The following is a 25,955-nucleotide window of genomic DNA, read 5'->3' on the forward strand; positions in this document are numbered from 1 at the left end:
ATTTATCTAAATATTTTTCCTACGCGAATAAAGTCTTAAACATTCTATGGTATTCGATTGTCGGTAGGTTTTACATTGTATCCAGCCCCATTTAAATACGTTGGTCTTTTACTCTTTGGTTACTTTCATTAGACTAATTAAAATTATTGAATAACATGTCGTGTCCACGTTGTTCTTATTGTTTTTTGTTTTTAACAAATGCATACTACAGAGATGAGTAATTGATATTATTATTCCTAATACAACCGTTGTTGAGATCAAATTGTTCGTTATAAACAGTGCCCATATGATATTAAGATTTTGTTTGATTTTAACCCAATAGCTCAGTGCCCGTTTTACATATAGTAGAAAGTGGAAATCTGCCTAGTTCGCCGAAGACAGCGGCACACCAAGAATAGTTTTACAAAATTTAAAATGAAGTTTGTCAACTTCATAAATATTGTAATTCCCCCATATTTCAGATGCATATAAAATAGTTGGTACCACTAGGGAGTCAAACAGAGAACGTTTTGTTTTAGAATTAAGCTTCTCTGTGCTAAAAAAATGACAATAAATGGTTGTAAGCTTTTAATGCATGTTCATTATTTAGACGTGTAACTTTAGGCCTAAGTAGCAAAATTCATCATCAATTTCAATACCCTGTTGTTAATATTCCATATAAATGTACAATAGCTTTTCCTTTTTCGAATATACACATTTTAGATTTGTGTATAATTATTTTGAATCCCCATTTACATGGGTATTGACAGATAGCATTATAGAATTATATATAGATATAATAATGCAATGTCATCTGCAAATAGCAACATAAATATTGAAAATAAACGTAAATCTTTTCAGCTAAACTATTAATATCAAAACAGGCATGTATGTCATATGAAATAAAATAAATAATAAAGGTAATAATGGTTCACCCTGTGTCACCCCTAACGTGAAATCAAAAAGCTATGAATATAACATATCTTTATAATTTTCAACACATGATTTAATATTCTGATAAATTGACTTGATCAGCTTTAACATTTCACAACGTATTCGTGCATTTACGTATTTAATCAATAAAGCATCGTGCATAACAGTATCAAATTCCTTCTCATAATCAATAAACACGCACTTAATTTCGCTTTGCTATCACTAAAGTTCTGGATCGTGGTGTGCAGAATAAAATGCAATCAATCGTACTACGATTATCCCTATATCAGAATGGCGATGTATTTAATATATTACCATTTCGAACCAAGAGTAATTCGATTGCGCAATGTGATAGAAAATATTTTAGCTATAACAGTTATTAATGTAATACCTCGATAGTTTGATACAGCATGTTTATCTCCTTTTTGAAATTAGGGACAATAGCGCCATTAATTGAATTGAAATGTTCTTTACCGTATTGGTTCGCTTTTACCTGAACTAACCCATGTTGTTGTTTTGCGAAATCGTAGTTTGACACTTGGCGCGAAATATACGTCATTATAAAGTGCATTAAGGGATTTTTTTGGTTAAAATTGTCGGCCGTTTAATTCCACTATTCTCGGTTTGGTAACTTTGCGGTATATCGTGTTTATACAATCAACTTACCTTTACGTTTGCTAAACTTGAATAAGCGCAAACTTACCAAGGTTAAAAAGTTATGGAGCGGCAACTTTAACCAGCGTTTTTACAATCTGGTGCAGTTCACAATTGATGGATCGTTTTTAGTTGTTCGCTTGCGAAGAACTAAGGTAGTGGTATGTGTTGCCAGTCGGTCTGCTCTTAACTACGCTAAGAACGATAACACCGCATCTGCCTGTTTAAACTTCACCACTGGTAGCGCGCACAAGCTAATCAAGGACGACACTTTCTGACTGTATGGTGTTTTTCGTTTAAAGAGAGTCTGTGGTACTGGGATGACAATTAATACATATGCATCAAGCCCTGTTTTCCCGAAATGAAGCTTAAATTATCTTTTCTATAAATGATTTGAAAAAAAGATAAAAGTGATAAAAACTTCAAAATAACCTCGTTGACAAGGCAAATAAACAAAATTACTTTTAAATCAAATAAACAACCAATAAGTTCTAAATTTTTACCTTGTGGCATTTTTAGTAAACATCTAAAAGGGACCTTTTCACAGTTTGTCATTAAATACTTAAGATAGATAAATGTAAAAATTGGATCATCAAAGGTCCATTAAGAACAAGAAAAAAAATAAAGAAACAAGAAAAGTTACCCTCAACTGGGCTCGAACCACTGACCCCTGGAACAAAAGTTTATCGTTTAGACCACTCGACCATCCGTGCTCATACACTGAGAGATGTATTTTATACTTTATATAAGCAATCCTCGTAGTATGAAAAGATATAACGACACCAACAGAACTCTCCAAATTATTATATCGTTTAATTTTGTCAATTAACCAAAACAGTGAAAAGGTCCCTTTAATGTCATCAGACTTGCAAATTGAATGAGTTCGATACACTGCCAGATCTTACATTATGAATAACTTACAGGCTTAGTGGTTGCCTGTTAGCCTGGGGCCAGTAGATTTTAGCCCAGGAAACTCAATTTCAAAAGTTGGTTACAGTTGGGCTTAAAAGCAGGGCAACTAGCTTTTTCAAAGCTTGAAACAACTCAATCCAATTAAACATAGACTACAAATTGGCGACTGTGGATCAATTAGGCATAGGAAATGATTCAACTCCGGCTCACAACAAGACATGATACATTAAAAGTACGATATGTCATGTCGGCAAAATTGTTGCTCAATAATTTAACGAAAATAAATAAAGTATTATATACAAATTACACAACATGCGCATGATTCTAGGCTTGTTATTCTTTAGCAAAGCAACCTACATTCTAAAGATGGTTGCCAGTGCAGCAACCATTGCGAAAAAAGAGACATAGTGTTGGTATTTTGTCTTAGGTTATCTCTATAACATAAATATGAGGATAAACAGTGCACACACATCTCGACCGGTGCTTTAAGACAAACTCTTTATAAATTTGAATGGGTTGTGTTCATTTCAAACTTGCGATATAGAAAGCTATGACATAATTGTGAAAACTGACTTGCGTCTAAGATTATGCAATAGCGAACAACTTCAGTGCCTTAAGCGCTTTGGTCTAATAACTGTTCGATGTTTTAAAATATTTAAAGTAAGGAAGCAGTATGCGAACGTTAGTCAATGATTTGGCGAATATACATACGTCCATGTTCATTACACGGCCATACATATAGGACTATTTTCATTTAAGAGCATATTTAGACGATCACGAGTAGTTCCCATATCAGGACTCCCATTTGCATATCTTAATGTCCACAATAAGCGTGTGTAACAGAACAGAACAGAACAAAAATTTTATTTAAGACTTGCACATAGTACATCGTCTTCATAATATGTGTACATAATATACAAAAGGTATTGTGTCAACATGGTTATGACAATGTTAGCAATACATGTTTAATCTTATATATTCAAATAACTAAATTTCAGTAACAATATACATTTATAAAGTAGTAAGCAAATGGGATGTAATCTAATATATTATAATAACTTAATTTTCTATAACAGTATACATTTATAAAGAAATAAGCAATGAGGGTGAACAAAAAAAACTATTGTGATCCTTCGACAGTATTTAGAAGAGTTTTTCGGAGAAACATAGCTTCTTTTATGTATAAAGAAAGTTTGATAAGATCTTTTTACACGATTTCATAAGGTCTAAAAAGTTAAATCTGTATACATTGTTTTTATGCCGAACGCTCGCGAATCATTTGATAATATGCAATTCCTTGTTAAAGCAGTCTACATACAGAATACAGGTTACTGCCTGATAGAAAAACTTCCTGTTGAACTGATATATAAAAATATATCAAGCAGTTTATATCACACAGATATCAATGCAGCGGTATGATAAATATAGGATGTTATGTGAATTTTGGATAAACACCAAGTTTATCATGCTCGGCTCGAACAATGGTAGCGCTCGACTTTATCCAAAACTCACATAATATTATATTTATCCTATTATTTCCTCCATTTTCCCCATTAGTTATTATCAAATATCTCATGATTTTTTTCTTCTTTTTACTTAGTAGACAAAAACAGATTCTCCATTTCCAAGCCACGTTAAACCAGGCAGATATCAATGTAGCGGTATGATACAAAAATTAATACGATTTGAACAATTTGGTGTGCTGCAGTAAATAGTGCAGAAAAGTGCATTCATTTACTACCATTATCGAATGTACTTTTTATACAAGTAGCATGAGTCTTTATAATAAGTTTATCATGAACGCAATCTACTAATGTTTTTTTTGTTTTTCTTTAACATTTATTTTGTGATGAAATAAGTAATAAATTATACAAGCTCGTCGCCGCAATCCCTTTTTTATGCATTAGGTAATCTAGTGAGATCTTTCAAACGCTGTTTTGGTTGATTAATTGTAATTGCTGACATTCAAACAATCATTACCAAAATCTCAAAGGAAACACAAGCCGCAAGAAAGCTTTCAAACTTATGATTTTTATGACAGTATGCTTTCAAATTGATTGGCAAACAAGGCGAATAACGTGAGAATCTGACAGTTACGCATTTTTTCATCATTTATATTCAAGAAATCACACTCTTTTGGATAAACGTAGCGACAGGTTTTAAGGATATTTTTATGTTGTGTATTGTCAATTATATGGACATACGTAATCCGTTACTAATAAAACAAGAAACGGTGGACAAACATGCCGGGTGATCTAAATACAACAGATTCGTCGGCTGCAACGTTGGATTATACTGCAACACTCATTAAAGCGGTTGTTGTGGTGTTATTAGCCGTCGTTACATTCGTTGGTAATAGTCTAGTTTTCCTTGCTTTTTATTTGTATCAACGTCTACACATTTGGAGTAATTATTTTCTTGTAAGTTTGGCTGTTGCTGATACGTTGATAGGCCTTGTCACTATTCCATTGTACAGCGTGTTAATATTGAATGGTTACTGGCCGTTTGGAGCTGTGGTGTGTGATATTTGGCTGTGTCTGGATTACACTTTGACCAACGCATCGGCGGCACATCTTCTCGTAATTTGTTGGGATAGATACTTGGCCGTGTCCGCTCCCATGGCATATAGGACAAGACGATCACCAAAGAAGATTTTCATAATGATAGCTATTGCCTGGATTGTTCCGGTTTTGCTTTGGTCGCCTTGGATCATTTCTTGGCCATACATCGAAGGGCAAAGGACGGTTCCAGCAACAGACTGTTATGTTCAGTTTCAGTTTACGTACCCTATTCTTACAATATGCACATCGCTGATCGCATTTTATATACCAATAACGTTGATGATAGTTTCACACATGTGCATATATCGCATGAATGCAAAACAAAATACGCGATTAGCTTCCTTGCAGTCTAACGAAGGTCGGTGGTGCGATGCGCGTATTGAAACAAATGCTAGTATAACGGCTAGCAGACAAGTATCCATACGTTCATATATATTTAAAAAGTGTTTTATTAGGGCATGTCCTTTGCGATTTGGAGAGTTTGATTGCGAAATCCCGACTTCTGGTGATACACAAGGACGCTTTGCAGCAATCGCGACAGTGCATCAGGAAATAATGTCAAGCCAAGTCAATGGAACATCTGCCGCTACCATATCTAAGGTAGTCAGTAACAGTGAAAGCAATAGAACCAACATGGATGAATGTGCCATCGTCTTGAACAAGGACCGACAACATTCCCGCCGAGAACAAACACAGAATCGCAAATTGGCCAAAGTTCTCAGCGCCATTCTAATTACCTATCTTATCACGTGGACGCCTTATCAACTGCTCGTCTTGCTGCAGCCGTTTTGTCCCACGTGTGTCAACGCCAACGGCTGGTATATTGGTAAGCTGTGTTATAGACAGAATAACGTGTTTTATTGGCATATGTAAGTCAAATGTGACACAGTTTGTATCCATATCCATATAGAATTTTAATAATCATTTGCTGCCAGGAGCGTTAATATTATTACAACGAACTACCGTTCAGGTTAAAGTGATATTATGGGCATCTAACAGTTTATAGGTGTCTATCGCAACCGTTGTTTATTTTTGGTCTTTTCACTTCATATACACTTATGTTAATGCAGCATCAACATACTAAACAATATCCCGGAAAGAGAAAAATAATGCATTTGAATATCAACCGTACTTTCGTTTGACAACTGATTATGCATGTACGATGTGATACTAAATTTAGTTTTAGTGCAGATTCGTACATACGACACAATGACACAAATTTGTTTTACGGATCATTTTGGCTTACTGGACTCACCAGTCACGTAAAATATCGAATATAAAATATATTTTTTATAAACAACTGGTAGCAAGAGTTGCAGATAATTGGTCAGTTACCACATTTTAACTAACTCTTTTGACCTGTTAATTCTTTTCAGCTCAATTCAACAGTGAAAAATGCCCATAATATCACTTTAAGTCTGAACATTATGTAATAAATAAACTAGAGTTGTATCCATTACCAACATCTCAAATATACCATGATTATTATAGATGTCTAAGATAAGACAGTAACGTTTTAACATATGTTTAAAGTTTCAATCTGTATAACATGCTTCCGCTTGTCTTTCTTTCAGCCTTATGCTTATGCTACCTGAACTCCACCATCAATCCGTTTATGTACGCGCTCTGCAACGTGAACTTCCGGCGGGCATACTGGAATATTCTTACCTGTCGTTTTAAAAGACCACTGAAGCAACCGAACAGCAAACCGTTTTTAAGTGAAACCAGGGATAGGTCTCTGGTGAAACATACTGTATCATACACAGACTCACTATGATAATTAAATAGTAATATTGTTTTTTAAAACCTGATTTTATATATTTTGCTCAGCTTGTCACATTGCTAACTTTTGACTAACAATCTACATTCAGATATACTATGTCTAGCCCGACCTATGCCTTCCGCCATGCATCATTGTTATTCAGCGTGACAAGTACTTTCGTCGTCGTGATAAACCGTGGAACACCGTGGACCGCAGTGTAGTTGCCAATTCGAATCGCGGTGACAAGCGCGATAAAATATGATGTTAAAAACTCGCGCGCGGGCGATATCAGGAAACAAATCTCAAGGTGGACCATCGCGATCGTGGTGGACCACCACGGCCTCCGTAATTTGAGGCGAAAAACAGGTACATAGGAATAAACATGTTCATAAATGTATAGTTTTTCATTTGCATGTTATACTTTTAATAAAATTGTCATTTGTTCCACTCTTTCCTATTATTTGAGATGAATAGCCAAACTTACTAAGGCTCGATTGGTAATTGGCGACTCGGGTACTACTTACATGTACCCCGGGTAGTACTCTTAAGTATACTTACACGTACCCCGGGTATTTATTTTTTGGTTCTAAAATACGAATAAAATGCTTATTTACAAAATAATGATGGACAAATTTAATGTCTACATCATTTTACAATACTAGTATCTATTAAAAGATGAATAATGTGATGTTTTAATCCATTTACACATGACAGACCTGCACATATGGTATTTGAGCGCCTCTTCTCGCTTCTGACTGTATTTTCTTTTACAATCACAACAAATATTCACACTCGCAACTACTCGTTATACTCAGTCAAGAAAGCATTTTCGAAATGTTAACAACAACTATTCTTTGAAACTTCATGCAGAGACTTTACATTTACCTGTAATTCACCGCGAAACAACGTTGCCGCGGTGGTCCAACGCGATCGCGGTGGTCTACCGTTAGATCGATTTCCCCGATAATGCTCACCCAGATTCACCGCGATCTATCACGATGGAAACACCTTCCGATCAAGGTGAATTGTCCACGCTGACCGAAATTTGACCACGGTATTTAAGACAGAAATCACACTAGACGTAGTTTATTTTGGCTGATATGAAGAAAACGCTCTCGCTGCGTCGGAAATTGTTTTAAAGCATATTGGGGTTGCTCTGTGAAAAGAGGGTTTAATGAATGTGCGTACAGTGTCGTCCCAGATTAGCTTGTGCTTACCGGGTGAAAACATCTGCTACTCCTTCAAGAAATACACAAAAACGACATCATCTTGGAAGTAAGTTCCAACTAACCTCACTTAAACCGTTAAGCTCCTGTATACGCATGCCCCCTGTCAATTTTCGCATTCCCCCCCCCCCCCGTGGTTGACCTCTGCAATTTACGCATTTCCCCCCGTGGTTGACCTCTGTCAATTTACGCATTTCCTCCCGTGGTTGACCTCTGTGCATGCGATAATGATAATGTATCGGGTATAACGTTCGACTTGTGGGTTTGTTTTGCGATTGCACTTTAAATTTTACATAATATTAAATTCTATTTTATAATTATTAATTTTCTTACCAAACCTACGGAGTATTTCCACTATAAATTACGAGTTTCTGGAAAGGGAATTTCGAATTTCACGGTGTGAAATCAGTTTCCGAATTCAACGGTTTGGAAAGTGGACAACTATTATCAAAAAGCACGTAAATATCCGTAAAGTTCAGATCTGCATGGAGTAAAATACGAAATTTCCATTTTTTAAATGTGTATGTCATACGATGTATACATGCGCATTTTTAAATGTGATTGCTAATTCTAATCGTTATTTTCAATGATATGCTCTTAGTTTTTATAATAATAAGGTATGTGATAAATGTAATGGGATTGCTGTAATAGAATTAGTCTCAATTTTACGCCTAATGTATGCATAAACGCCATCGGCATTTTTGAAAATTACCGGTATGCGATAGTTTTCATACACATAAACATTTACTGAAGATAACTTCAATTCTATTACTCTGTTATGATGTCATGGGTACGCCTGTGTATGATTTTTTTGCGGAAAGGGATGGGGAATAAAAAATGGTTATAATATTAACCAGACGAATTACATATACTTCTGATCTGTGTTGTCTCAACGCTCGCAATACACGTTTTAATTCCATTGCAGCAGAACTTAAACTGTCTTTAAACCACAACCAGCCGAAAAATTATTGTTTAATTAACATTTCGACCTGCCTGATTTAAAAACAACTTAAAATCTTTCACATGAATAGCCGTTTAAACTCGACCTAATAAATCGAATTGGGACAAAGTCACACTCCTTAACAAACTTTAGTAAAGTATTTAATTTAGGAAGTCAACATATCAGTTGATCTATTGGTACTCTTTCATCATATCTTGGGGTTAATACGTTCTCTCAACTTACCTTATTTATATATTGATGTCGATTGTTCAAAATTATTTAAACGAAAATTAACGTCTGTATGTTATATACGTCGATATGTAAAAATGTTTTAATAGAAAAAACCGCAATGCATTATGGTTGAAAAATTTAAAGGTTGGTGTACAAGGTATATTGCTTAGAATAGTGAAGGATAAATATGTCGCGTGTTAAATTATATTCATCATATTCAGATGATTTTAGTTATGCGGTTGGACTGAGGCAAGTAATGTCGTCGATTTTGTTTCCTTTATTTGTTAAAGACCTTGAACTGTACCTACAAGATAACATTAATTCTGGTTTGAGTATAGTTGATATTATGATGATTTTATTATTATTTGCTGACGACATGGCAAATTAAGGCAAGTCAGCTGCTGAAGTCCAGTCACATATAGATTGTATTAATACTGCAAATCTTGTGGTTTAAATGTTAACACTGCTGATACGAAAATTATCGTATTTCGAAAGAGAGGTTAAAAACAAAATTGAAAATGGTTATTCAATTATAATGATATTGTAGTGCTAAATTATACTGAAACTTTATATTAAATCAAAAACATTTGGTTGGTAAAGCCCTTAAACCCATGAATACATTGTTGATCAAACACCACGACTTCGATTTTAAACCAAAACATATTATGACTGTGTTTGACTTTTTGTGTGTTCCAAATTAAATTATTCCGCAGAAGTATGGGGTTTTACTAAGTCAGATGATATTAGACGCATACAGTTACCTTTTTGCAAACGATTGCTTCATGTTAAAATAAATACATGTAATTATGCTATTTATGGAGAATTAGGTAGATATCCATTGTATGTAAACAGGTTTGTAAAAAATATAAAATATTGGTTTAAAATTATAACCAGTGCAAATTTTGTCATGCAAATTGTTTACAAACAAGCTTTTTCAAGGTATTACAAATTTAGTCACACATATCTAGAACATTTTGAATACTGTGAAATCATTTATTTTCGCCAGCACGAAATTTCGTCTTTTTTATAAATTCACCAATTCCTGACTTTGAAAAAAATGCTTCAGTCAATATCCGATTTGTTTGTCCGAAATATATCGCGGTTGCGAAAAATCGTAGTGGGGAAAAAGGGAGGACACTTGAGATTCACTTGCATGTGGTGGGGCCTATTTGACACATGTCAATATACTAGTCTTTTGTTATCAGGTGACCAGTAATTTGCCCCCATTAGTGGATCATTATTATGATTAGCGGATTAGTGGGACCGAATAACCGTTTACGAGTGTTTGAAACCCGGGTTTAACACAGTGAAGCCAGTTGCCAATTGGTCATTTATTATCATGGCCGAACTAATAACAATCTTACCTTTATCGGCGAAAATTAGAGAAGGTGCGAAGATTATTGGTTAAAATAAGTGTTAGCAAAATGTTTGGTCAGTTTTCAATAAAGTTTCAAGAGTTTAGCATCGTAAATATTTGATCACTTTAAGTACAATAATTTTCGGAAGTGTAAAATTAACAGCGGTTTCATTGGGAAAATTCAGATTTAATTGTAACAACCAATGGACGAGTGAGTTTAAATTAGATTGAATGCAAGAGGATACAAAGAAATGTTTTATTGCGTCATACTCAGTCATTCGAAACGCGTGCTTTCCGGGGATTTCCTGGAAATCGCGCAAAAATAAAAGTTAATTTTTTGAAAACAATTTCCCTACTTTTGGAAGGAACTAATCGTCATGATTGCTAATTTCTCTTTACCTGTTACGTTTTCAATTGCTACATGTAACAATTATTTGAAACATGTATCGTAAAACTTGCAAAAGATGTCGATGATTAAAAAGATCGATAGCCCATAAAACGAAGCACAAGCTATTTTTACACCTGTATTGTAGTTAAACGCAACGTTGAGTTGGGTATGTGTTTGACAATCTAAACGTTGTGCAAATAAATAGTTTTATTTGAGAGTTCAAATGTAGACTTGTTGACAATTTTAACAAGAGATTTTAACAAGAGTGGTATGGTAAACTGAATAGCAGTCCTGTACTATATATGTATACAGATTTTAAAACCTGTTTTGAACATGAAGAATATTTCTCCATTTTTTTCAAAAAGTTGTTTATATCGCTGCTTTCGTGACAACGAGATCTTTAATATGACGTAATAGGATGAATGATGTAATGCACCATCTCCGGGACTTAGAGCAAAGTAGAATTCACGCTCAGATTAGCCTATCAATTGCCAGAATTTACACCACGTGACAGACTTTCATTTCAGAACTGTAATGATCCATCTCCATGACGTTCAATGAATAAATGTCCACATCCGTAACCGATAAAATGCTCTATGTCCCGATAGAGCAGTTCAGCATTAACGATTTTTTTACCAGAATGCTCTATCTCCATACATAAAATTGCAAATAACATTAACATATAATGTACTAAAGTTAATATTTAATTATATTCATATTCTCCTTTTGCTGATTAACACTCCGGTATATTTTTTCCACATACGTGCATAAATAAGTGAGAAAATAATGGTTAAACCTTTAGGCCGGGTTTCCATGCATCCGTGTCCGTGCTCCGCGTTCCGTGTCCGCGTTCCGTATACGGACACGGATTAACTATTCCATGCATCCGCTTATTAGTTAAGCGTTTTCTTGTAAAAAGCTCATTCCAAACGTGGTGGTACTTGAACGTAGATGTCGTTATTAGAAGAGCACACATATTTTATGTTAACTGCTGCGGCAGTACTGCATGTGAGTAGACGGAAACTGAGACATAGGTACTGGACACGGGCCATCATAACAAACCGTCAAACTTACGACACATACTACCATCTTGTTAGAGAATTTGAGCTGAATTAATGAGAATTAGCATAATTATATTGATAAACATTACTGATTTATTCGTATAAGACAGACTTCAAAACTTATATGTGAACTCCCATAGACAAAAAAGAACATAAATAGCGACTTCTTTTAGCGTTATATCTTGTTTGAAATATATACTGTGTCTTTTTAAAAGCGATTATAGCGTGTACAATATGCAAACGTTATATATTCGCATATTACTATTCTCATTTACCTGAAACGCCATTTCTTTGGCTATGCTTTGCCAGATGTTTGATGCAATGTCTTTGTCTTTGTATTCTTTCATTTGTTGCTTGTATAACTATTTCAGAGTGATCACTTACTTGTTTTTCCACTAATATCTATGCTTTTAAGTCGACCTTTCATGTTGACTGCCGTCCGTGTACTGCAATACGCGGACGAAAAATGCGGACGCGGAACGCGGATACATGGAATAGCTCCAACCGATTTCAATCAGTTCTTTTTTTTCGCGGACACGGACACGGAACGCGGACGCGGAGACATGGAAACCCGGCCTGACATGCGTTTTTCTCCAAAAAATGAAAATGGAAGTTAGAGCACTATAGCAATCAAGTGACGCGTTGTTGTTTATGTTGTAATGATATATGTATGCCGATGTTACACTAATTTAAGAAAAAAAGCAATGCATTTAATATAAACACATCTGTGTAAAATTCCCCAAAATAATAGGTTTTTGTGATAGATAAGTAATTTCTAATGTATTCAAATATACCAAAGTAGCTCTAGTTATAAGACATACGATCCTAAATAATACTGTTTAATAGATCTCAGCCCCACCCATCGACATAATTTACGTGTTATTAACATATATTATGTTTATTTGTGTGTTAATTAACTCTGTGTTATATAACTTTATGTTATTATTCGCATTCAAGTGTCTGAGTAAACTGTGTCTGTCTTTCTGTCCTATTGTTGCCATCACGCACTTCCTCATTGTATATGATATATAGTTATTTTGATAGTCCGTGTTTGTAATTACGTGACGGCAAATGCACCTTGAACCTATTTTACTTATTTGTTGTGTATTTATAACCATTCGCGTTGTATCGTTTAACGAATGTATATATAGATGTTTCTGTGTAGTGTCGGTGACTTTTATCATAAAACCGTCCGACAACCTTGTACGAGTATATTGTGTTGGTAAAGCCGTTCACCCATGCAACTCATATATCAAACATTCTCACAAAGTACAATACTTCAATGGTAGACAGAGCCGATGAATTCCAATGTGACACTCTGATGTGTCATATCAGAGTCGCGTTTTTAGAAAACTGGGCTTAATGCATGTGCGTACAGTGTCGTCTCAGATTAGCCTGTGCAGTCTGCACGGGCTAATCAGGGACGACACTCTCCGCCTTATTTTGATTTTTGCTAAGAAGAGACTTCATTTCAACGAAAAATTTCGTCTCTGATAAGCCTGTGCGGACTGCATAGACTTATCGTGGACGACACTTTACGCACATGCATTATGCCCAATTTTCTCAGGCCGCGACTCATTTGTTCACTTAGCCTTTTTGTCTCGTTTGGCATTGTTAGCACTAACAGCGACTCATCAAAGAGTGCCAAATAAATTATAAATGGTGTCATGCATAGCCCTGACACTTCTTTTAGCATGTGATGGTCTCTTGAATGCAATAAGGAACCAACGGGTTAAACTTCGTGCTATTTGGCCGATGAAAATCATATCGATTATAACATGAACTGACTGTTGTTGCAATCGGTTCTATTTTTTAGTTGTTCGCTTGTGAACAACTAAGGTGCATGCCACGCGTTTCAATCCAGTTTTTCTTAACTACGATAAACCTGATAACTGCCGCATCCACGTTAAGAAAGAGTTGTATAATTTATGCCAGAGGTTTGAGTTTTCAACTTAATTCATTCACAAATGGAAACATGTGAATATCGTGTTAAATGGAATGTTTTGAACGGAGCGTATATAGAAAAGTATCAATTAACTATATTAGAAATATACACGTCGCAGAAGAGAATGTTTACGAATGATTCAAATTGTCCACTATCTGCTGCGTCTTAATCACGTGGATTTTTTCTCAGCACAGGTCATTCATAATCTGAGGCTATTAATAGATGCGGGAAAATAAAACTACTGCTGATCAAAGAGTCAAATCACTATCACGCGTCTGTTGCGTAACCTCGTTGATAGTGCTTGATACTACTGCGGGGTCAAATTTGATATGTCTGGGAAACGTTCTTTTGTTCTTAACAGGTAGTGGCGATATCTCATGTATTCTCAAATGCAAGGGTAATAACAACGCAATAGTATAAGGTTAAGCTTGTTTATATTAACAGTTCTCAATTTATAAAACGTTGAACATGAGCGACAACGCTGACTTTGAAATGTACGTTCCTAAATAATTAAATTGAAAACAAAAATAAAACTATTGATTGTGTTTTTTTCACATTTGTTTGTCGCATATTCACCGCATGAAATGTGTGTTATTATAGTCAAACAGCACATTAGTGTTAGAAGATACAAACTATACTACGGGAGTTCACATCATGTGTCCTCATATGACTTATTACGAGTTTATTTCTCCATCATCGAAATATATCGTATGTTAATATTTAACATGCAGTTTACTTTCGAAATATTCAAATCACAAATTCATAGCCGCGTTATGCGAAAATGGGTCTTATGGCGTTTCGGCAAGCAAAGCTCAAGAGCACAGCCTGCGCATTTGCGTAGTCTGGTCAGAGGCGATGCTGTCCGCTATAAAATCACTCAAGGTTTGATGGTCTCATTATGTATGTCCTGACCAGACTTAGAGATGCTCAGGCTCGGTGGGCTATAGCTATGATGGACAAATATGGCATAAGACCCATTTTCGCATAACGCTGGTCTTTTTAAATCTTAATGCGAGTTGTAAATGACATATTTATTTTTGCACAGTGCATTTCGATTTAAAATTGAATTCAAACAAGCAAATACAGCAAATAAGAGTTGTCTATTCAGGCGGTCAGGAACGATTACCTGACGTGCTGACTAAGTACGGCAATCATTTGTGGTTAGATAATTAAACGATTACTTCTAAAAGTGACACTTCTATTTCGGAAGTGTTTTTTTTCTCATCTTGAAAGCAAAACTGTGTTTATCGATAGTAAATTATGTCTTCCCCTGTCATTTTGTGACCGAGTACAGACCCTGAAATTCAGCGAGATGGATTTTAACGCGTAATTGTTATTAGGCCACAATTTGTGTCTATGTGTCGTTTGAACATGCAGAGTAGTCCGGAATTCCGTACAGTGTTACATCCTTTACGTTGCGCACAGACACAGTGATACAGCCACATTTCAGGAGATTTCTCTCGCACTGGCCTATAAAATATTCCAATGTATTTATTATTGCCTACTGGCGTTATGTAGAAGTCATTTCAGGTGAAAAGCTGGGTAAAACTGCTACGTCGAAAAAGTGCACGAGTGTTCTAAACCAATGCTAAAGTAAGAGACTGGTTGACACCGTGTGAGCTACTAGGATAACAAGTAATGCATCAACAACAAAGTAAGGTTAAACAGCGCTGTCTTTATGACTACCTATTTCAGGAGTAAAAACTACAGCTCGCAGATTATTTTTTGTGTTTATTTTCATCAATTACCTTAATTTTTATTTTGAATTGTATATGGTGTCAAAAGTTTTGTCAAGGAAATTTCCAAAATAAAATTATATTCTTAGTGTGATGGGTATTCGATATTCTAACAAAATGCATTTAATATGATGGTGATGGCAATAATTATTTTATATTCACTGGTTCTCATTTTACCCTTCATCATATTTATAATGCTTTCAGAACGTTAAAATGGGACATGTTGTTATTTTGTCTAAGTTATCTCTATAACATAAATATGAGGATAAACAGTGCACACACATCTCGACCTGTGCGTAAAGACACACTCTTTATAAATTTGAATGGGTTGTGTTCATTTCAAACTTGTGATTTAAAAAGCTACAACATAATTTTGAAAAATGAGTTCAGCATGTTATTGTCATGTCATCGTGATTTATTATACATTCAAGTCCACATGTCAATGTGTGTATTGATTGTGGTGTGTATGAAATCAAGTCAATAAAACTATATATATATAAATAAGATCAATACGTTTCACAAAGACACAGTGAATTTGTCATTGGATTGCATGTGAATGTCTTGTCAATTTTCAGCATATCAAATAATTGAAAAAAAAGTAAAAGTTAACATTAGTATAAAATAGTACTGAGAATTCTCCAAAATTCTAAATATAACTATGAATAAATTGGAAAACATTTCAATTTATTATTCTTTAAATATCTCATCTTGTTAATCTTTTACCTTCTTACATGGCGAAGCAACAGTGACATTAACCTTTACCAGATATGCCCCAAATGTAACCCAGTGATAGACAAACATGGCCGCATAAGATAGGTGTTGCAGCCAACAAAAGGGGCATTATCCTGCAGTTGAGGATGTTAACAATATTATGTGTCTTATAGAGTGTAATACTGAGAAAGATATAACATGTCAGAGTTTATTCAAATGTCGTATGTTTTCACCAATGTAGCAGCCATGCACAGTCACTATTAATGATTCGGCAAATATCCCTATAATAGTTATGAGGGCTGCAAATAAAAAAACGAAAACCATCGGTATATATTTTTATACAGTAATAAAGATATAGAAGTAGTTTGAATAGGATAATAAAGCAGTCAGATACAATATAGTGTTTTGTTAAATGTATTAATAACAAGAGCTGTCAGAGGACCCGCGCTCGACTATTCGAGTGCCTGACATTATAACGTAAGCCATCATGGGGAAATTGTTCATATTCAATAATTTATTAGACAATCTTTCAAAAATAAAAAAGGAAAAAATCTATTTATTTTTTTTGGGGGGGAGGGGGGTTGAGAGGGGGTATAATGTGGGGTGTGGTCATTTATAAGACGATCTTTCAAAAAAAAAAAAAAGGACAAAAAAATAATTTTTTTTGGGGGGGGGGGGGGGGGGGTGAGAGGGGGGGGGGGGTATAATGTGGTGTGGTAATTTATAAGATGTTTAAAAAAATGATTTTCTTTTGGTTTGGGGGGGGGGGTATTTGGATCAGTCCTTGAATGTGGTATGTAATTCCGAACACTATCAATTCCTTCTTTACACAACCCTACATCTTGATCATGAGGGTCAAACATGATCAGAACATGTTTCTAGATTATTATCTTTCATAACGAAATTATGTGTTTTGATATAACCTTAGCAAATAAGTGTAAAAAATTGGCGATCAAATAATTTCACTTACCGGAAGGCTGCGTATATTGCCAAATGTATTTTTCTGAAAAACTGGCTGCACCTTTACCTCAAAATTGCACCGAAAAGAAAGAGAAAGGAAGTGATGTCAAACTAATTACGTTAGATTCCTGATATCTTTTACGGCACACGATTGGATAAGAAATTTATACATGTATTGTGTTTGGAATTAGGAACATGGTCGGATTATGAAGCATCCCCTCTAGTACGAAAACTTTAACATTTGCACGGAACGCCGGGGTGAGTAGGATAGCTCCACTATATATATTTCATATATAATAGTCGAGCTAAAAATATTGTGGAAAAAAGCAATATTTAACAACAAGCAATAATTTATACCATCTTGATGAATGTTCACCAGACAAAATTTTATGTGATAAGTCTTAAGTCAAGCATTTTAACTTTCATTGTTAATCCCAGTGACTACACCTTTAACTTCTGGGACCCAATAAAAGGTTGTTAACAGTCCTTGTTTCATCAAGAAACTGTAGTCACTCCTCAGGTAAGCACAGGATTTTGCCTAGTCTCCTCCAGTGGTATAAAGGCAATGGACTGATTAATAAACAAATTGTTTCTAGGTTACATATAATATGTACATAACAGAAACTTGTATAACGCATCACAAAAGCTGTTTGGAGTCCAATCCCAGTGCAGTAACGTCTGTTTCAAAACAAAATCACTTTTTAGGAGCCTTTTTTCTTGTGGGTCTACTTGATGGCTTGGCTGGACTTTTGTTTCTTATTTTGGACAAAGGTTTAGCTTTCGGCTGCAATTGTTCTTCTTCCACAACTGAGTCAGATTCTTCATTCTCTTCAGGTTGAGAACTCAACACAGAGGTTGGTTGTACACTCTCACCCTCCTTGCTCACTCGCTTGCCTGACTTCTGTGGGGCCTGGAAGTCATAAACAATATGGAACACTGAACTTACTTGAAACTGAATCAGTACAATGCAATCAGTTTAAATTTCTTAAAAAGCAATATCTTACACATCTGTTATAAGCTTGATTCTGTCTGTTGGTAAATCATTCCATTTGCCATAAGACAATACCACAGATGTTGGTAAAGAAAGTTATATTGTGCTTTTTCTTAAAGATTTAAATGGATTGCACTTACCCTTAATCTTACATAAATTCAATACATTAACAGGACAAAAAGCATATAAAAACAAGAGATGTGTTTGTCAGAAACACAATGCCCCCTATTGCGCCGCTTTGAAGCCACATATTTGACCTTTGACCTTGAAGGATGACCTTGACCTTTGACCACTCAAAATGTGCAGCTCCATGAGATACACATGCATGCCAAATATCAAGTTGCTATCTTCAATAATGCAAAAGTAATTGCAAAACTTTAACCAAGGTTAAAGTTTTGGGACACACACAATGAATGAATAAATGAATGAATGAATGACAGACAGACAGGCCAAAAACAATATGCCCCTGATCTTTCGATCCGGAGGCATACAAATAAACACAGAGCAATACAAAAATAAAAATGTATAAGCAAGAGTTAATTTCTTGTGCACTGCAGTTCCCCTAAAGGAGATAGCGATGAATGCAGTTTACTGAAAACTCACCGGTGACAAAACATTCCATACTCGAGGCCTAGGGTTTCTGAAAACAGAAAAACTTTGATTAAGAAACAATTTAAATGGACCGCTACCAATGTTTTAAAATATCACAAATTGTGGGAGTGATATAGTGATTGACCAGTCTGAGAATCTCTGACTCATGCAGGTTTTCTATTTCATCTAGCACCTACACAGTTTCATTGCAACATAAGTGATACTTACACAGTTGTTGCTAATGACTGTTTCTTATCCACCCATATCAACAAACCTTACAGATATATTCCACTCACCATCTCACCTTGTGACCATCACAAATTCACACATATATTCCACCCACCTGTCCACACATAGATTCCACCCTCACTCTCGCCTTAGGACTATCACCACTCATCAGTCGACACATATATTCCACCCACAAGTCAACACATATATTCCACAAACAAGTCCACTTATATATTCCACCCACAAGTCCACACATATATTCCACCCACCAGTCCACACATATATTCCACCACCAGTCCACACATATATTCCACCACCAGTCCACACATATATTCCACCCACCAGTCCACACATATATTCCACCACCAGTCCACACATATATTCCACCCACCAGTCCACACATATATTCCACCACCAGTCCACACATATATTCCACCCTCCCTCTCACCTTGACCTTACTTGGACCATATCATTCAAACAATGCCAATTTGAGGTATACATAGATTTTACTGTTTGTCTCACAAAATGATTGGTACAATTCTGTGGTACCTGCAAAGTTGATTCTAATGATAATTGTCTATCAACCAATAGCACCTTTACTTTAGCCTTGTCAAAAATGGGCTCTCCAGCATCAATTTGAGCCATGTGTGTTTATCAAGATTTTGTTGTTGTTTGTTCCTATTATAATGCTCTTTAAATATTGAAGACAAATCTTAAAAAACATGATATAGTAAACCAAGAGGGCCTGACAAGGACCAAAGTAACTCAACTAAGATACAAAGGAACTACCTAATATTTGCAGCCCAATATGTCAGTAGAACAAATGTTCTGATCAACTTTCATGAAGAGTGAACAATAAATCTAATTTTTAGAGTGTTAACAAGGTTTTACTACAGCCATATAAGGATAAATATCCCGCCCCCTGGCAGCCGGGGTTTTCAACAGCCGGAACCATTTTCGAACACATCCACGATATTATTGAGACAAATCTTCTGACCAAGTTTCATGAAGATCTGACAATATATGTGGCCACTAAAATGTTAACAAGGCTTTATTATAGCCATATAAGAAACAAGAGGGCCAAGATGGTTCTAGTTCGCTCACCTAATGAAAATTTTGACAATCTAAGGCCAATAATTCTGGCATTTATTATGCGATTTTGTTCATTATCAACCAAGCCCTACCATTTTGGAACAAGCCCAAGATATAATTTAGATAGGTTTTACTATAGCCATACTAGGAAAAATACCTCCTGGCTGCCATGTTTTTCAACCAACCAGCACCATTTTAGAACTCTTCGTAGATATCATTGGGACAAATCTCCTGAACAAGTTTCATGAAGATCGGAAATTAATGTGGCCTCTAGAGTGTTAACAAGGTTTTACTATAACCATATAAAGAAAAATGCCCTGCCCCTTGGAGTCCATGTTTTTCAACAAACCGGAACCATTTTTGAACGCCTCCAAGTAGTCAAAGATATCATTTGCACAAATCTTCTGACCAAATTTCTTGAAAATTGGAAATAAATGTGGCCTCTAGAGTGTTAACAACAGTCATATAAGGAAAAATGACCTGTCCCTGGGCGGCCATGTTTTTTCAACCAACCAGAACCAATTTTGAACTCATCTAAGATATTATTGGCAGAAATATTCTGACCAGAATTCATGAAGACGGAACAATAAATGTGGCCTCTAGAGTGCTTACAGGGCACATGTGGATGCTGCATGATGGACAAAAGGCGATCACAAAAGCTCACCATGAGCACATTGTCCTAGGTAAGCTAAAAATATTTTTGCTACTTCTGTTTAAGATAACTGTACAGTATAAATAGGTATACATACATAAATACCTGTTGCAATGCCTATATTCTACTGACAAAACTAACTTACGCTGCCATTGGCGACTTCAGCAGCAAAACATTTTCTTCATGGGAATCGTTTTCCTTGTCGCATATTGCACCTGAAAATAATGATCGGAAAAATTTATTAGCCAAATAATAGCAATATAATGGTTGTATCTAACAAATCTTCCTTTCTAACACAATTTGATTTTAACAAATAAATCAGTTGAATTGATATTCCCCACACAATAAATTTTGTTTATGGATGGGTGCAAATCCATTGATATACAGTATAATCATGAAAATAATAAGTTACATGTTGAAAGCTGGTAGCCTGAGATATAGCCTTGAAAAGTAACATCATACATAAACAACCAAGGCCAATATCTCTTAGTGAAGTGTCGGGTTATGGTTCTTCAGGGGTCTCACTATGTCTTAGTGAAGTGTCAGGATATGGTTCTTCAGGGGTCTCTCTATCTCTTAGTGAAGTGTCGGGTTATGGTTCTTCAGGGGTCTCACTATCTCTTAGTGAAGTGTCGGGTTATGGTTCTTCAGGGGTCTCACTATCTCTAAGTGAAGTGTCGGGTTATGGTTCTTCTCACTAGGATTTTAAAACAGGAGTCCTAGGATTCCTCACTTGGAAAAAGTAGGAGTCCAAAGAAAACTAGAGCTTTGTCACAGACGTGACGAATATCCCCATTGACACAGAATATTTTACTTCTTGTCTTCACAAAAAACAGCGGACACCATGCTCAATGTTTAAAACGCACTAAGTGACCCCATGACCTAGTTTTAACCCGGCATGACCCATATTCAAACTTGACCCAGACATCATCTAGATACAACATCTGACCAAGTTTGGTGAAGAACGGATGATAACAACTTGAACTAGAGACGTGACGCATACCCCCACATGCTGCATTGACACAGACTATTTTGCATTCTGTCTTAACAAAACAAGAGAAGCTGATTTATGGCGATTTTTAAGAATTATTATGCCATTATCATTTATGTCCATTTTGACCTTCGAACTCTTGAATTCTTTCGCACATGCCATCCAATGACTGTGAACAAAACAACAAAACCATCGGAGACGGGGGATGCTTCCAAAGTTTTTTTTGTCACAATATTGCACTATATATTCAGATAAAAGGAAACGTCTTGTGGGGCATAACTTTGGAAAAAATGATACAATGGATGGTTTAGCAACTTAAAAATTTCAAAGAGCCATAACTCTCTAAACAAGACTATTGCCAGGCAATATAGTCCCCTACCGGCTCCACCATTGTCACAAATTCCATAATTGTCAGAATTATTGTTGTTGCCATAGCAACCAGAATTTTTTGACGTAGGAACGAAATGAAATGATGTGCTTAATGTCCATATTGCCATCTATCCATGTTTCAAGTTTCATGAAACAAGGGCTGTTTGCAAAACATGCATGCCCCCCATATGGGCTCTCCGTTGTAGTGACAGCCATTGTGTGAATATGTTTTTTGTCACTAAGACCTTGACCTTTGACCTAGTGACCTGAAAATCTATAGGGGTCACCTGCCAGTCATGATCAATGTACCTATGAAGTTTCATGATCCTAGCCATAAGCGTTCTTGAGTTATCATCCAGAAACCATATTACTATTTCGGTTCATCGTGACCTTGACCTTTGACCAAGTGACCTGAAAATCAATAGGGGTCATCTGCGAGTCATGATCAATGTACCTATGAAGTTTCATGATCCTAGGCCTAAGCGTTCTTGAGTTATCATCCGGAAATCATTTTACTATTTTGGGTCACTGTGACCTTGACCTTTGACCTAGTGACCTGAAAATCAGTAGGGGTCATCTGCAAGTCATGATCAATCTACCTATCAAGTTTCATGATCCTAGGCCTAAGCGTTTTTGAGTTATCATCTGGAAACCATTTTACTATTTCGGGTCACCGTGACCTTGACCTTTGACCTAGTGACCTCAAAATCAATAGGGGTCATCTGCGAGTCATGATCAAAGTACCTATGAAGTTTCATGATCCAAGGCCCAAGCGTTCTTGAGTTATCATCCGGAAACCACCTGGTGGACAGACCCACATGAGCAAAGCAATATACCCCCTCTTCTTCGAAGGGGGGCATAAAAATATTAAGAACTTTAAAGTTAAGTTATCGCAGGATCCAGAAAAGTGTGACTGACTGAGCGCAAACCATAAGTCCCCTCCGGTGAAACCGGAAGGGGAAAATAAATCATCTAACCAGAACCCACAAATAACATGCGCATCTCCTCAAGGTAGTTAAGCTTCCCATAAAGCTTCATTGAAGTCCAGTCAGTAGTTGGGGAGAAATAGCCCGGACAAGAATTGCACTATATGTACAGTTTATAGAAAATTTCAAAGGGCCATAACTCTATTCATATGTCTGTCTGTCTGTCTATTAAAAATCATCCGACCATAATCGGCTGATAATATGCACATCTCCTGTAGGTAGTGAAGCTTCCCATAAAGTTTCAGTGAATTCCTGTAATAAGTTGCTGAGAAATAGCTCGGACAAGAATTGCACTATATGTACAATGGAAAATTTCGAACGGCCAAAACTCTGTGAAAAATCATTCAACGAGAACCGGCTGATAACATGCACATCTCCTCTTGGTAGTGAAGCTTCCCATAAAGTTTCATTGAATTCCAGTCATTAGTTGTTGAGAAATTGCCCGGACAAGAATTGCACTATATGTACAGTTAATGGAAAATTTCAAAGGGCCATAAGTCTGTGAAAAATCATCGGATCATAACCGGCTGATAATATGCACATCTCCTTTTGATAGTGAAGCTTCCCATAAAATTTCATTGAATTCCGGTCATTAGTTGCTGAGAAATAGCCTGGACAAGAATTGCACTATATGTACAGTCAGTTAATGGAAAATTTCAAAGGGTCATAACTCTGTGAAAAAATTATCTGACTAGAACCCGCTGATAATATGCACATGTCCTCTTGGTAGTGAAGCTTCCCATAAAGTTTCATTGAATTCCGGTCATTAGTTGCTGAGAAATAGCCCAGACAAGAATTGCACTATATGTACAGTTAATGGAAAATTTCAAAGGGCCATAACTCTGTGAAAAATCATCCGACCACAACCGGCTGATAATATGCACATCTCCTCTTGGTAGTGAAGCTTCCCATAAAGTTAAATTGAATTCCGGTAATTAATTTCTGAGAAATTGCCCAGACAAAAATTGTGCACAGACGGACGGACACACACACAGACAGACAAAGCGGCGACTATATGCTCCCCAATTTTTTTGGGGGGAGCATAATAAATGTACAGAGTCATCTTAAAATCTCACAATGAATGACATAGTTATGGCCCGGACAAGATTTTTTATGGCCATTTTTACCTTTTAACTCAAAGTGTGACCTTGGAGATATCAACATAATTCTTTGGTGTGACACACCGTCAAATGATGGTGAACGATTGATTATAAAATCTCACAATGAACGACATAGTTATGGCCCGGACAAGCTCATTTATGGCAATTTTTTGACCTTTGAACTCAGTGTGACCTTGGAGATATTGACGTAATTCTTTCGCGCGACACACCGTCCAATGATGGTGAACAAATGGTCCAAATGATTTAAAAATCTCACAATGAATGATATAGTTATGGCACGGACAAGCTCATTTATGGCCTTTTTTGACCTTTGAACTCAGTGTGACCTTGAACTTGGAGATATCGACGTAATTCTTTCACACACACCGTCCAATGATGGTGAACAAATGTGCCAAATGATTTTAAAATCTCACAATGAACGACATAGTTATTGCCCAGACAAGCTCATTTATGGCCATTTTTGACCTTTCAACTCCAAGGGTGACCTTTACCTTGGAGATATCGACGTAATTCTTTTGCGCGACACACCGTCCAATGATCGTGAACAAATGTGCCAAATGGTTTTAAAATCTCACAATGAACGTCATAGTTATGGCTCGGACAAGCTAATTTATGGCCTTTTTTTACCTTTGAACGCAAAGTGTGACCTTTGAGATATTGACGTAATTCTTTCACACGACACACCGTCCAATGATGGTGAACAAATGTGCCAAATGATTTTAAAATCTCACAATAAACGACAAAGTTATGGCCCGGACAAGCATTTTACCTTTGAACTCAAAGTATGACCTTGACCTTTAAGATATTGATGTACTTCTTTCACGCGACACACCGATGTTCATGATGGTGAACAAATGTACCAAGTCATTTTAAATTCTAAAGATACATGACATAGTAATGGTCCGGACAAAAGTTCTGTTTAAAACGCACAAAGTGACCCTGTGACCTAGTTTTTGACATGGCATGACCCATATTAAAACTTGACCTAGACATCATCTAGATACATATTCTGACCAAGTTTGGTGAAGATCGGATGAAATTTTTGGGAAGACAGACTGACAAAGTGACTCCTATATAGCCCCATTACCAGTAATGGGGGTATAATTAGAGAGCGGACACTTAATACGGACTGACCGACAGACAAGCCCACTCCTATATACCCCCCTAAACTTTGTTTGTGGGGGTATAAAAACAAGAGCATCGCATAATGGGTGCCATGCTCGGCTACAGGTGCAGTTAAAAGCTTGTCAGATTATATTTTTTTTAGAGGTCACAGTGTCCTTGAACTTTGACCTAGTGACCACAAAATGGGTGTGGCATGTAGAACTCATCAAGGTGCATCTACATATGAAGTATCCAAGTTGAAGGTGGAAGCACTTTGATTTTAGAGCCAATGTTAAGGTTTTAGCACAACGCGGATGGCGGACGTAAGGCGACGAGCTGGCTATGAGAATACCTCGGGTTTTTCCGAACACGCCGAGCCTATTAGAGTCCCATTTAATATTGCACATGTCTTCCAATTTTCAGCAACAAATAAATTTAAATAAAGAATGAATATATAATAATACATCATATAAT

The 25,955-nt window shown here is 36.1% G+C and overlaps 1 protein-coding gene across 5 annotated transcripts in view; it reads right to left on the bottom strand.

Annotated features, from left to right (window-relative positions):
- LOC127831960 (condensin-2 complex subunit D3-like) overlaps positions 1-25,955 on the bottom strand; it is a 136,374-nt gene that overhangs the window by 27,214 nt on the left and 83,205 nt on the right. For 4 of the 5 annotated variants that reach the window (XM_052357067.1, XM_052357058.1, XM_052357086.1 and 1 more), the window contains 3 exons: positions 21,056-21,125; positions 18,951-18,987; positions 17,616-18,266 (listed from right to left, as the gene is read on the bottom strand). In XM_052357067.1, the coding sequence (XP_052213027.1) occupies positions 18,051-18,266; positions 18,951-18,987; positions 21,056-21,125 (323 nt within the window). In that variant the 3' untranslated portion in view covers positions 17,616-18,050. Of the gene's footprint in view, positions 1-17,615; positions 18,267-18,950; positions 18,988-21,055; positions 21,126-25,955 lie in introns of those variants that run through there. The other variant, XR_008026586.1, reaches the window with a different exon arrangement.

Source organism: Dreissena polymorpha, chromosome 1, assembly GCF_020536995.1.
Source record: "Dreissena polymorpha isolate Duluth1 chromosome 1, UMN_Dpol_1.0, whole genome shotgun sequence".
NCBI classification, from domain to species: Eukaryota; Metazoa; Mollusca; class Bivalvia; order Myida; family Dreissenidae; genus Dreissena; species Dreissena polymorpha.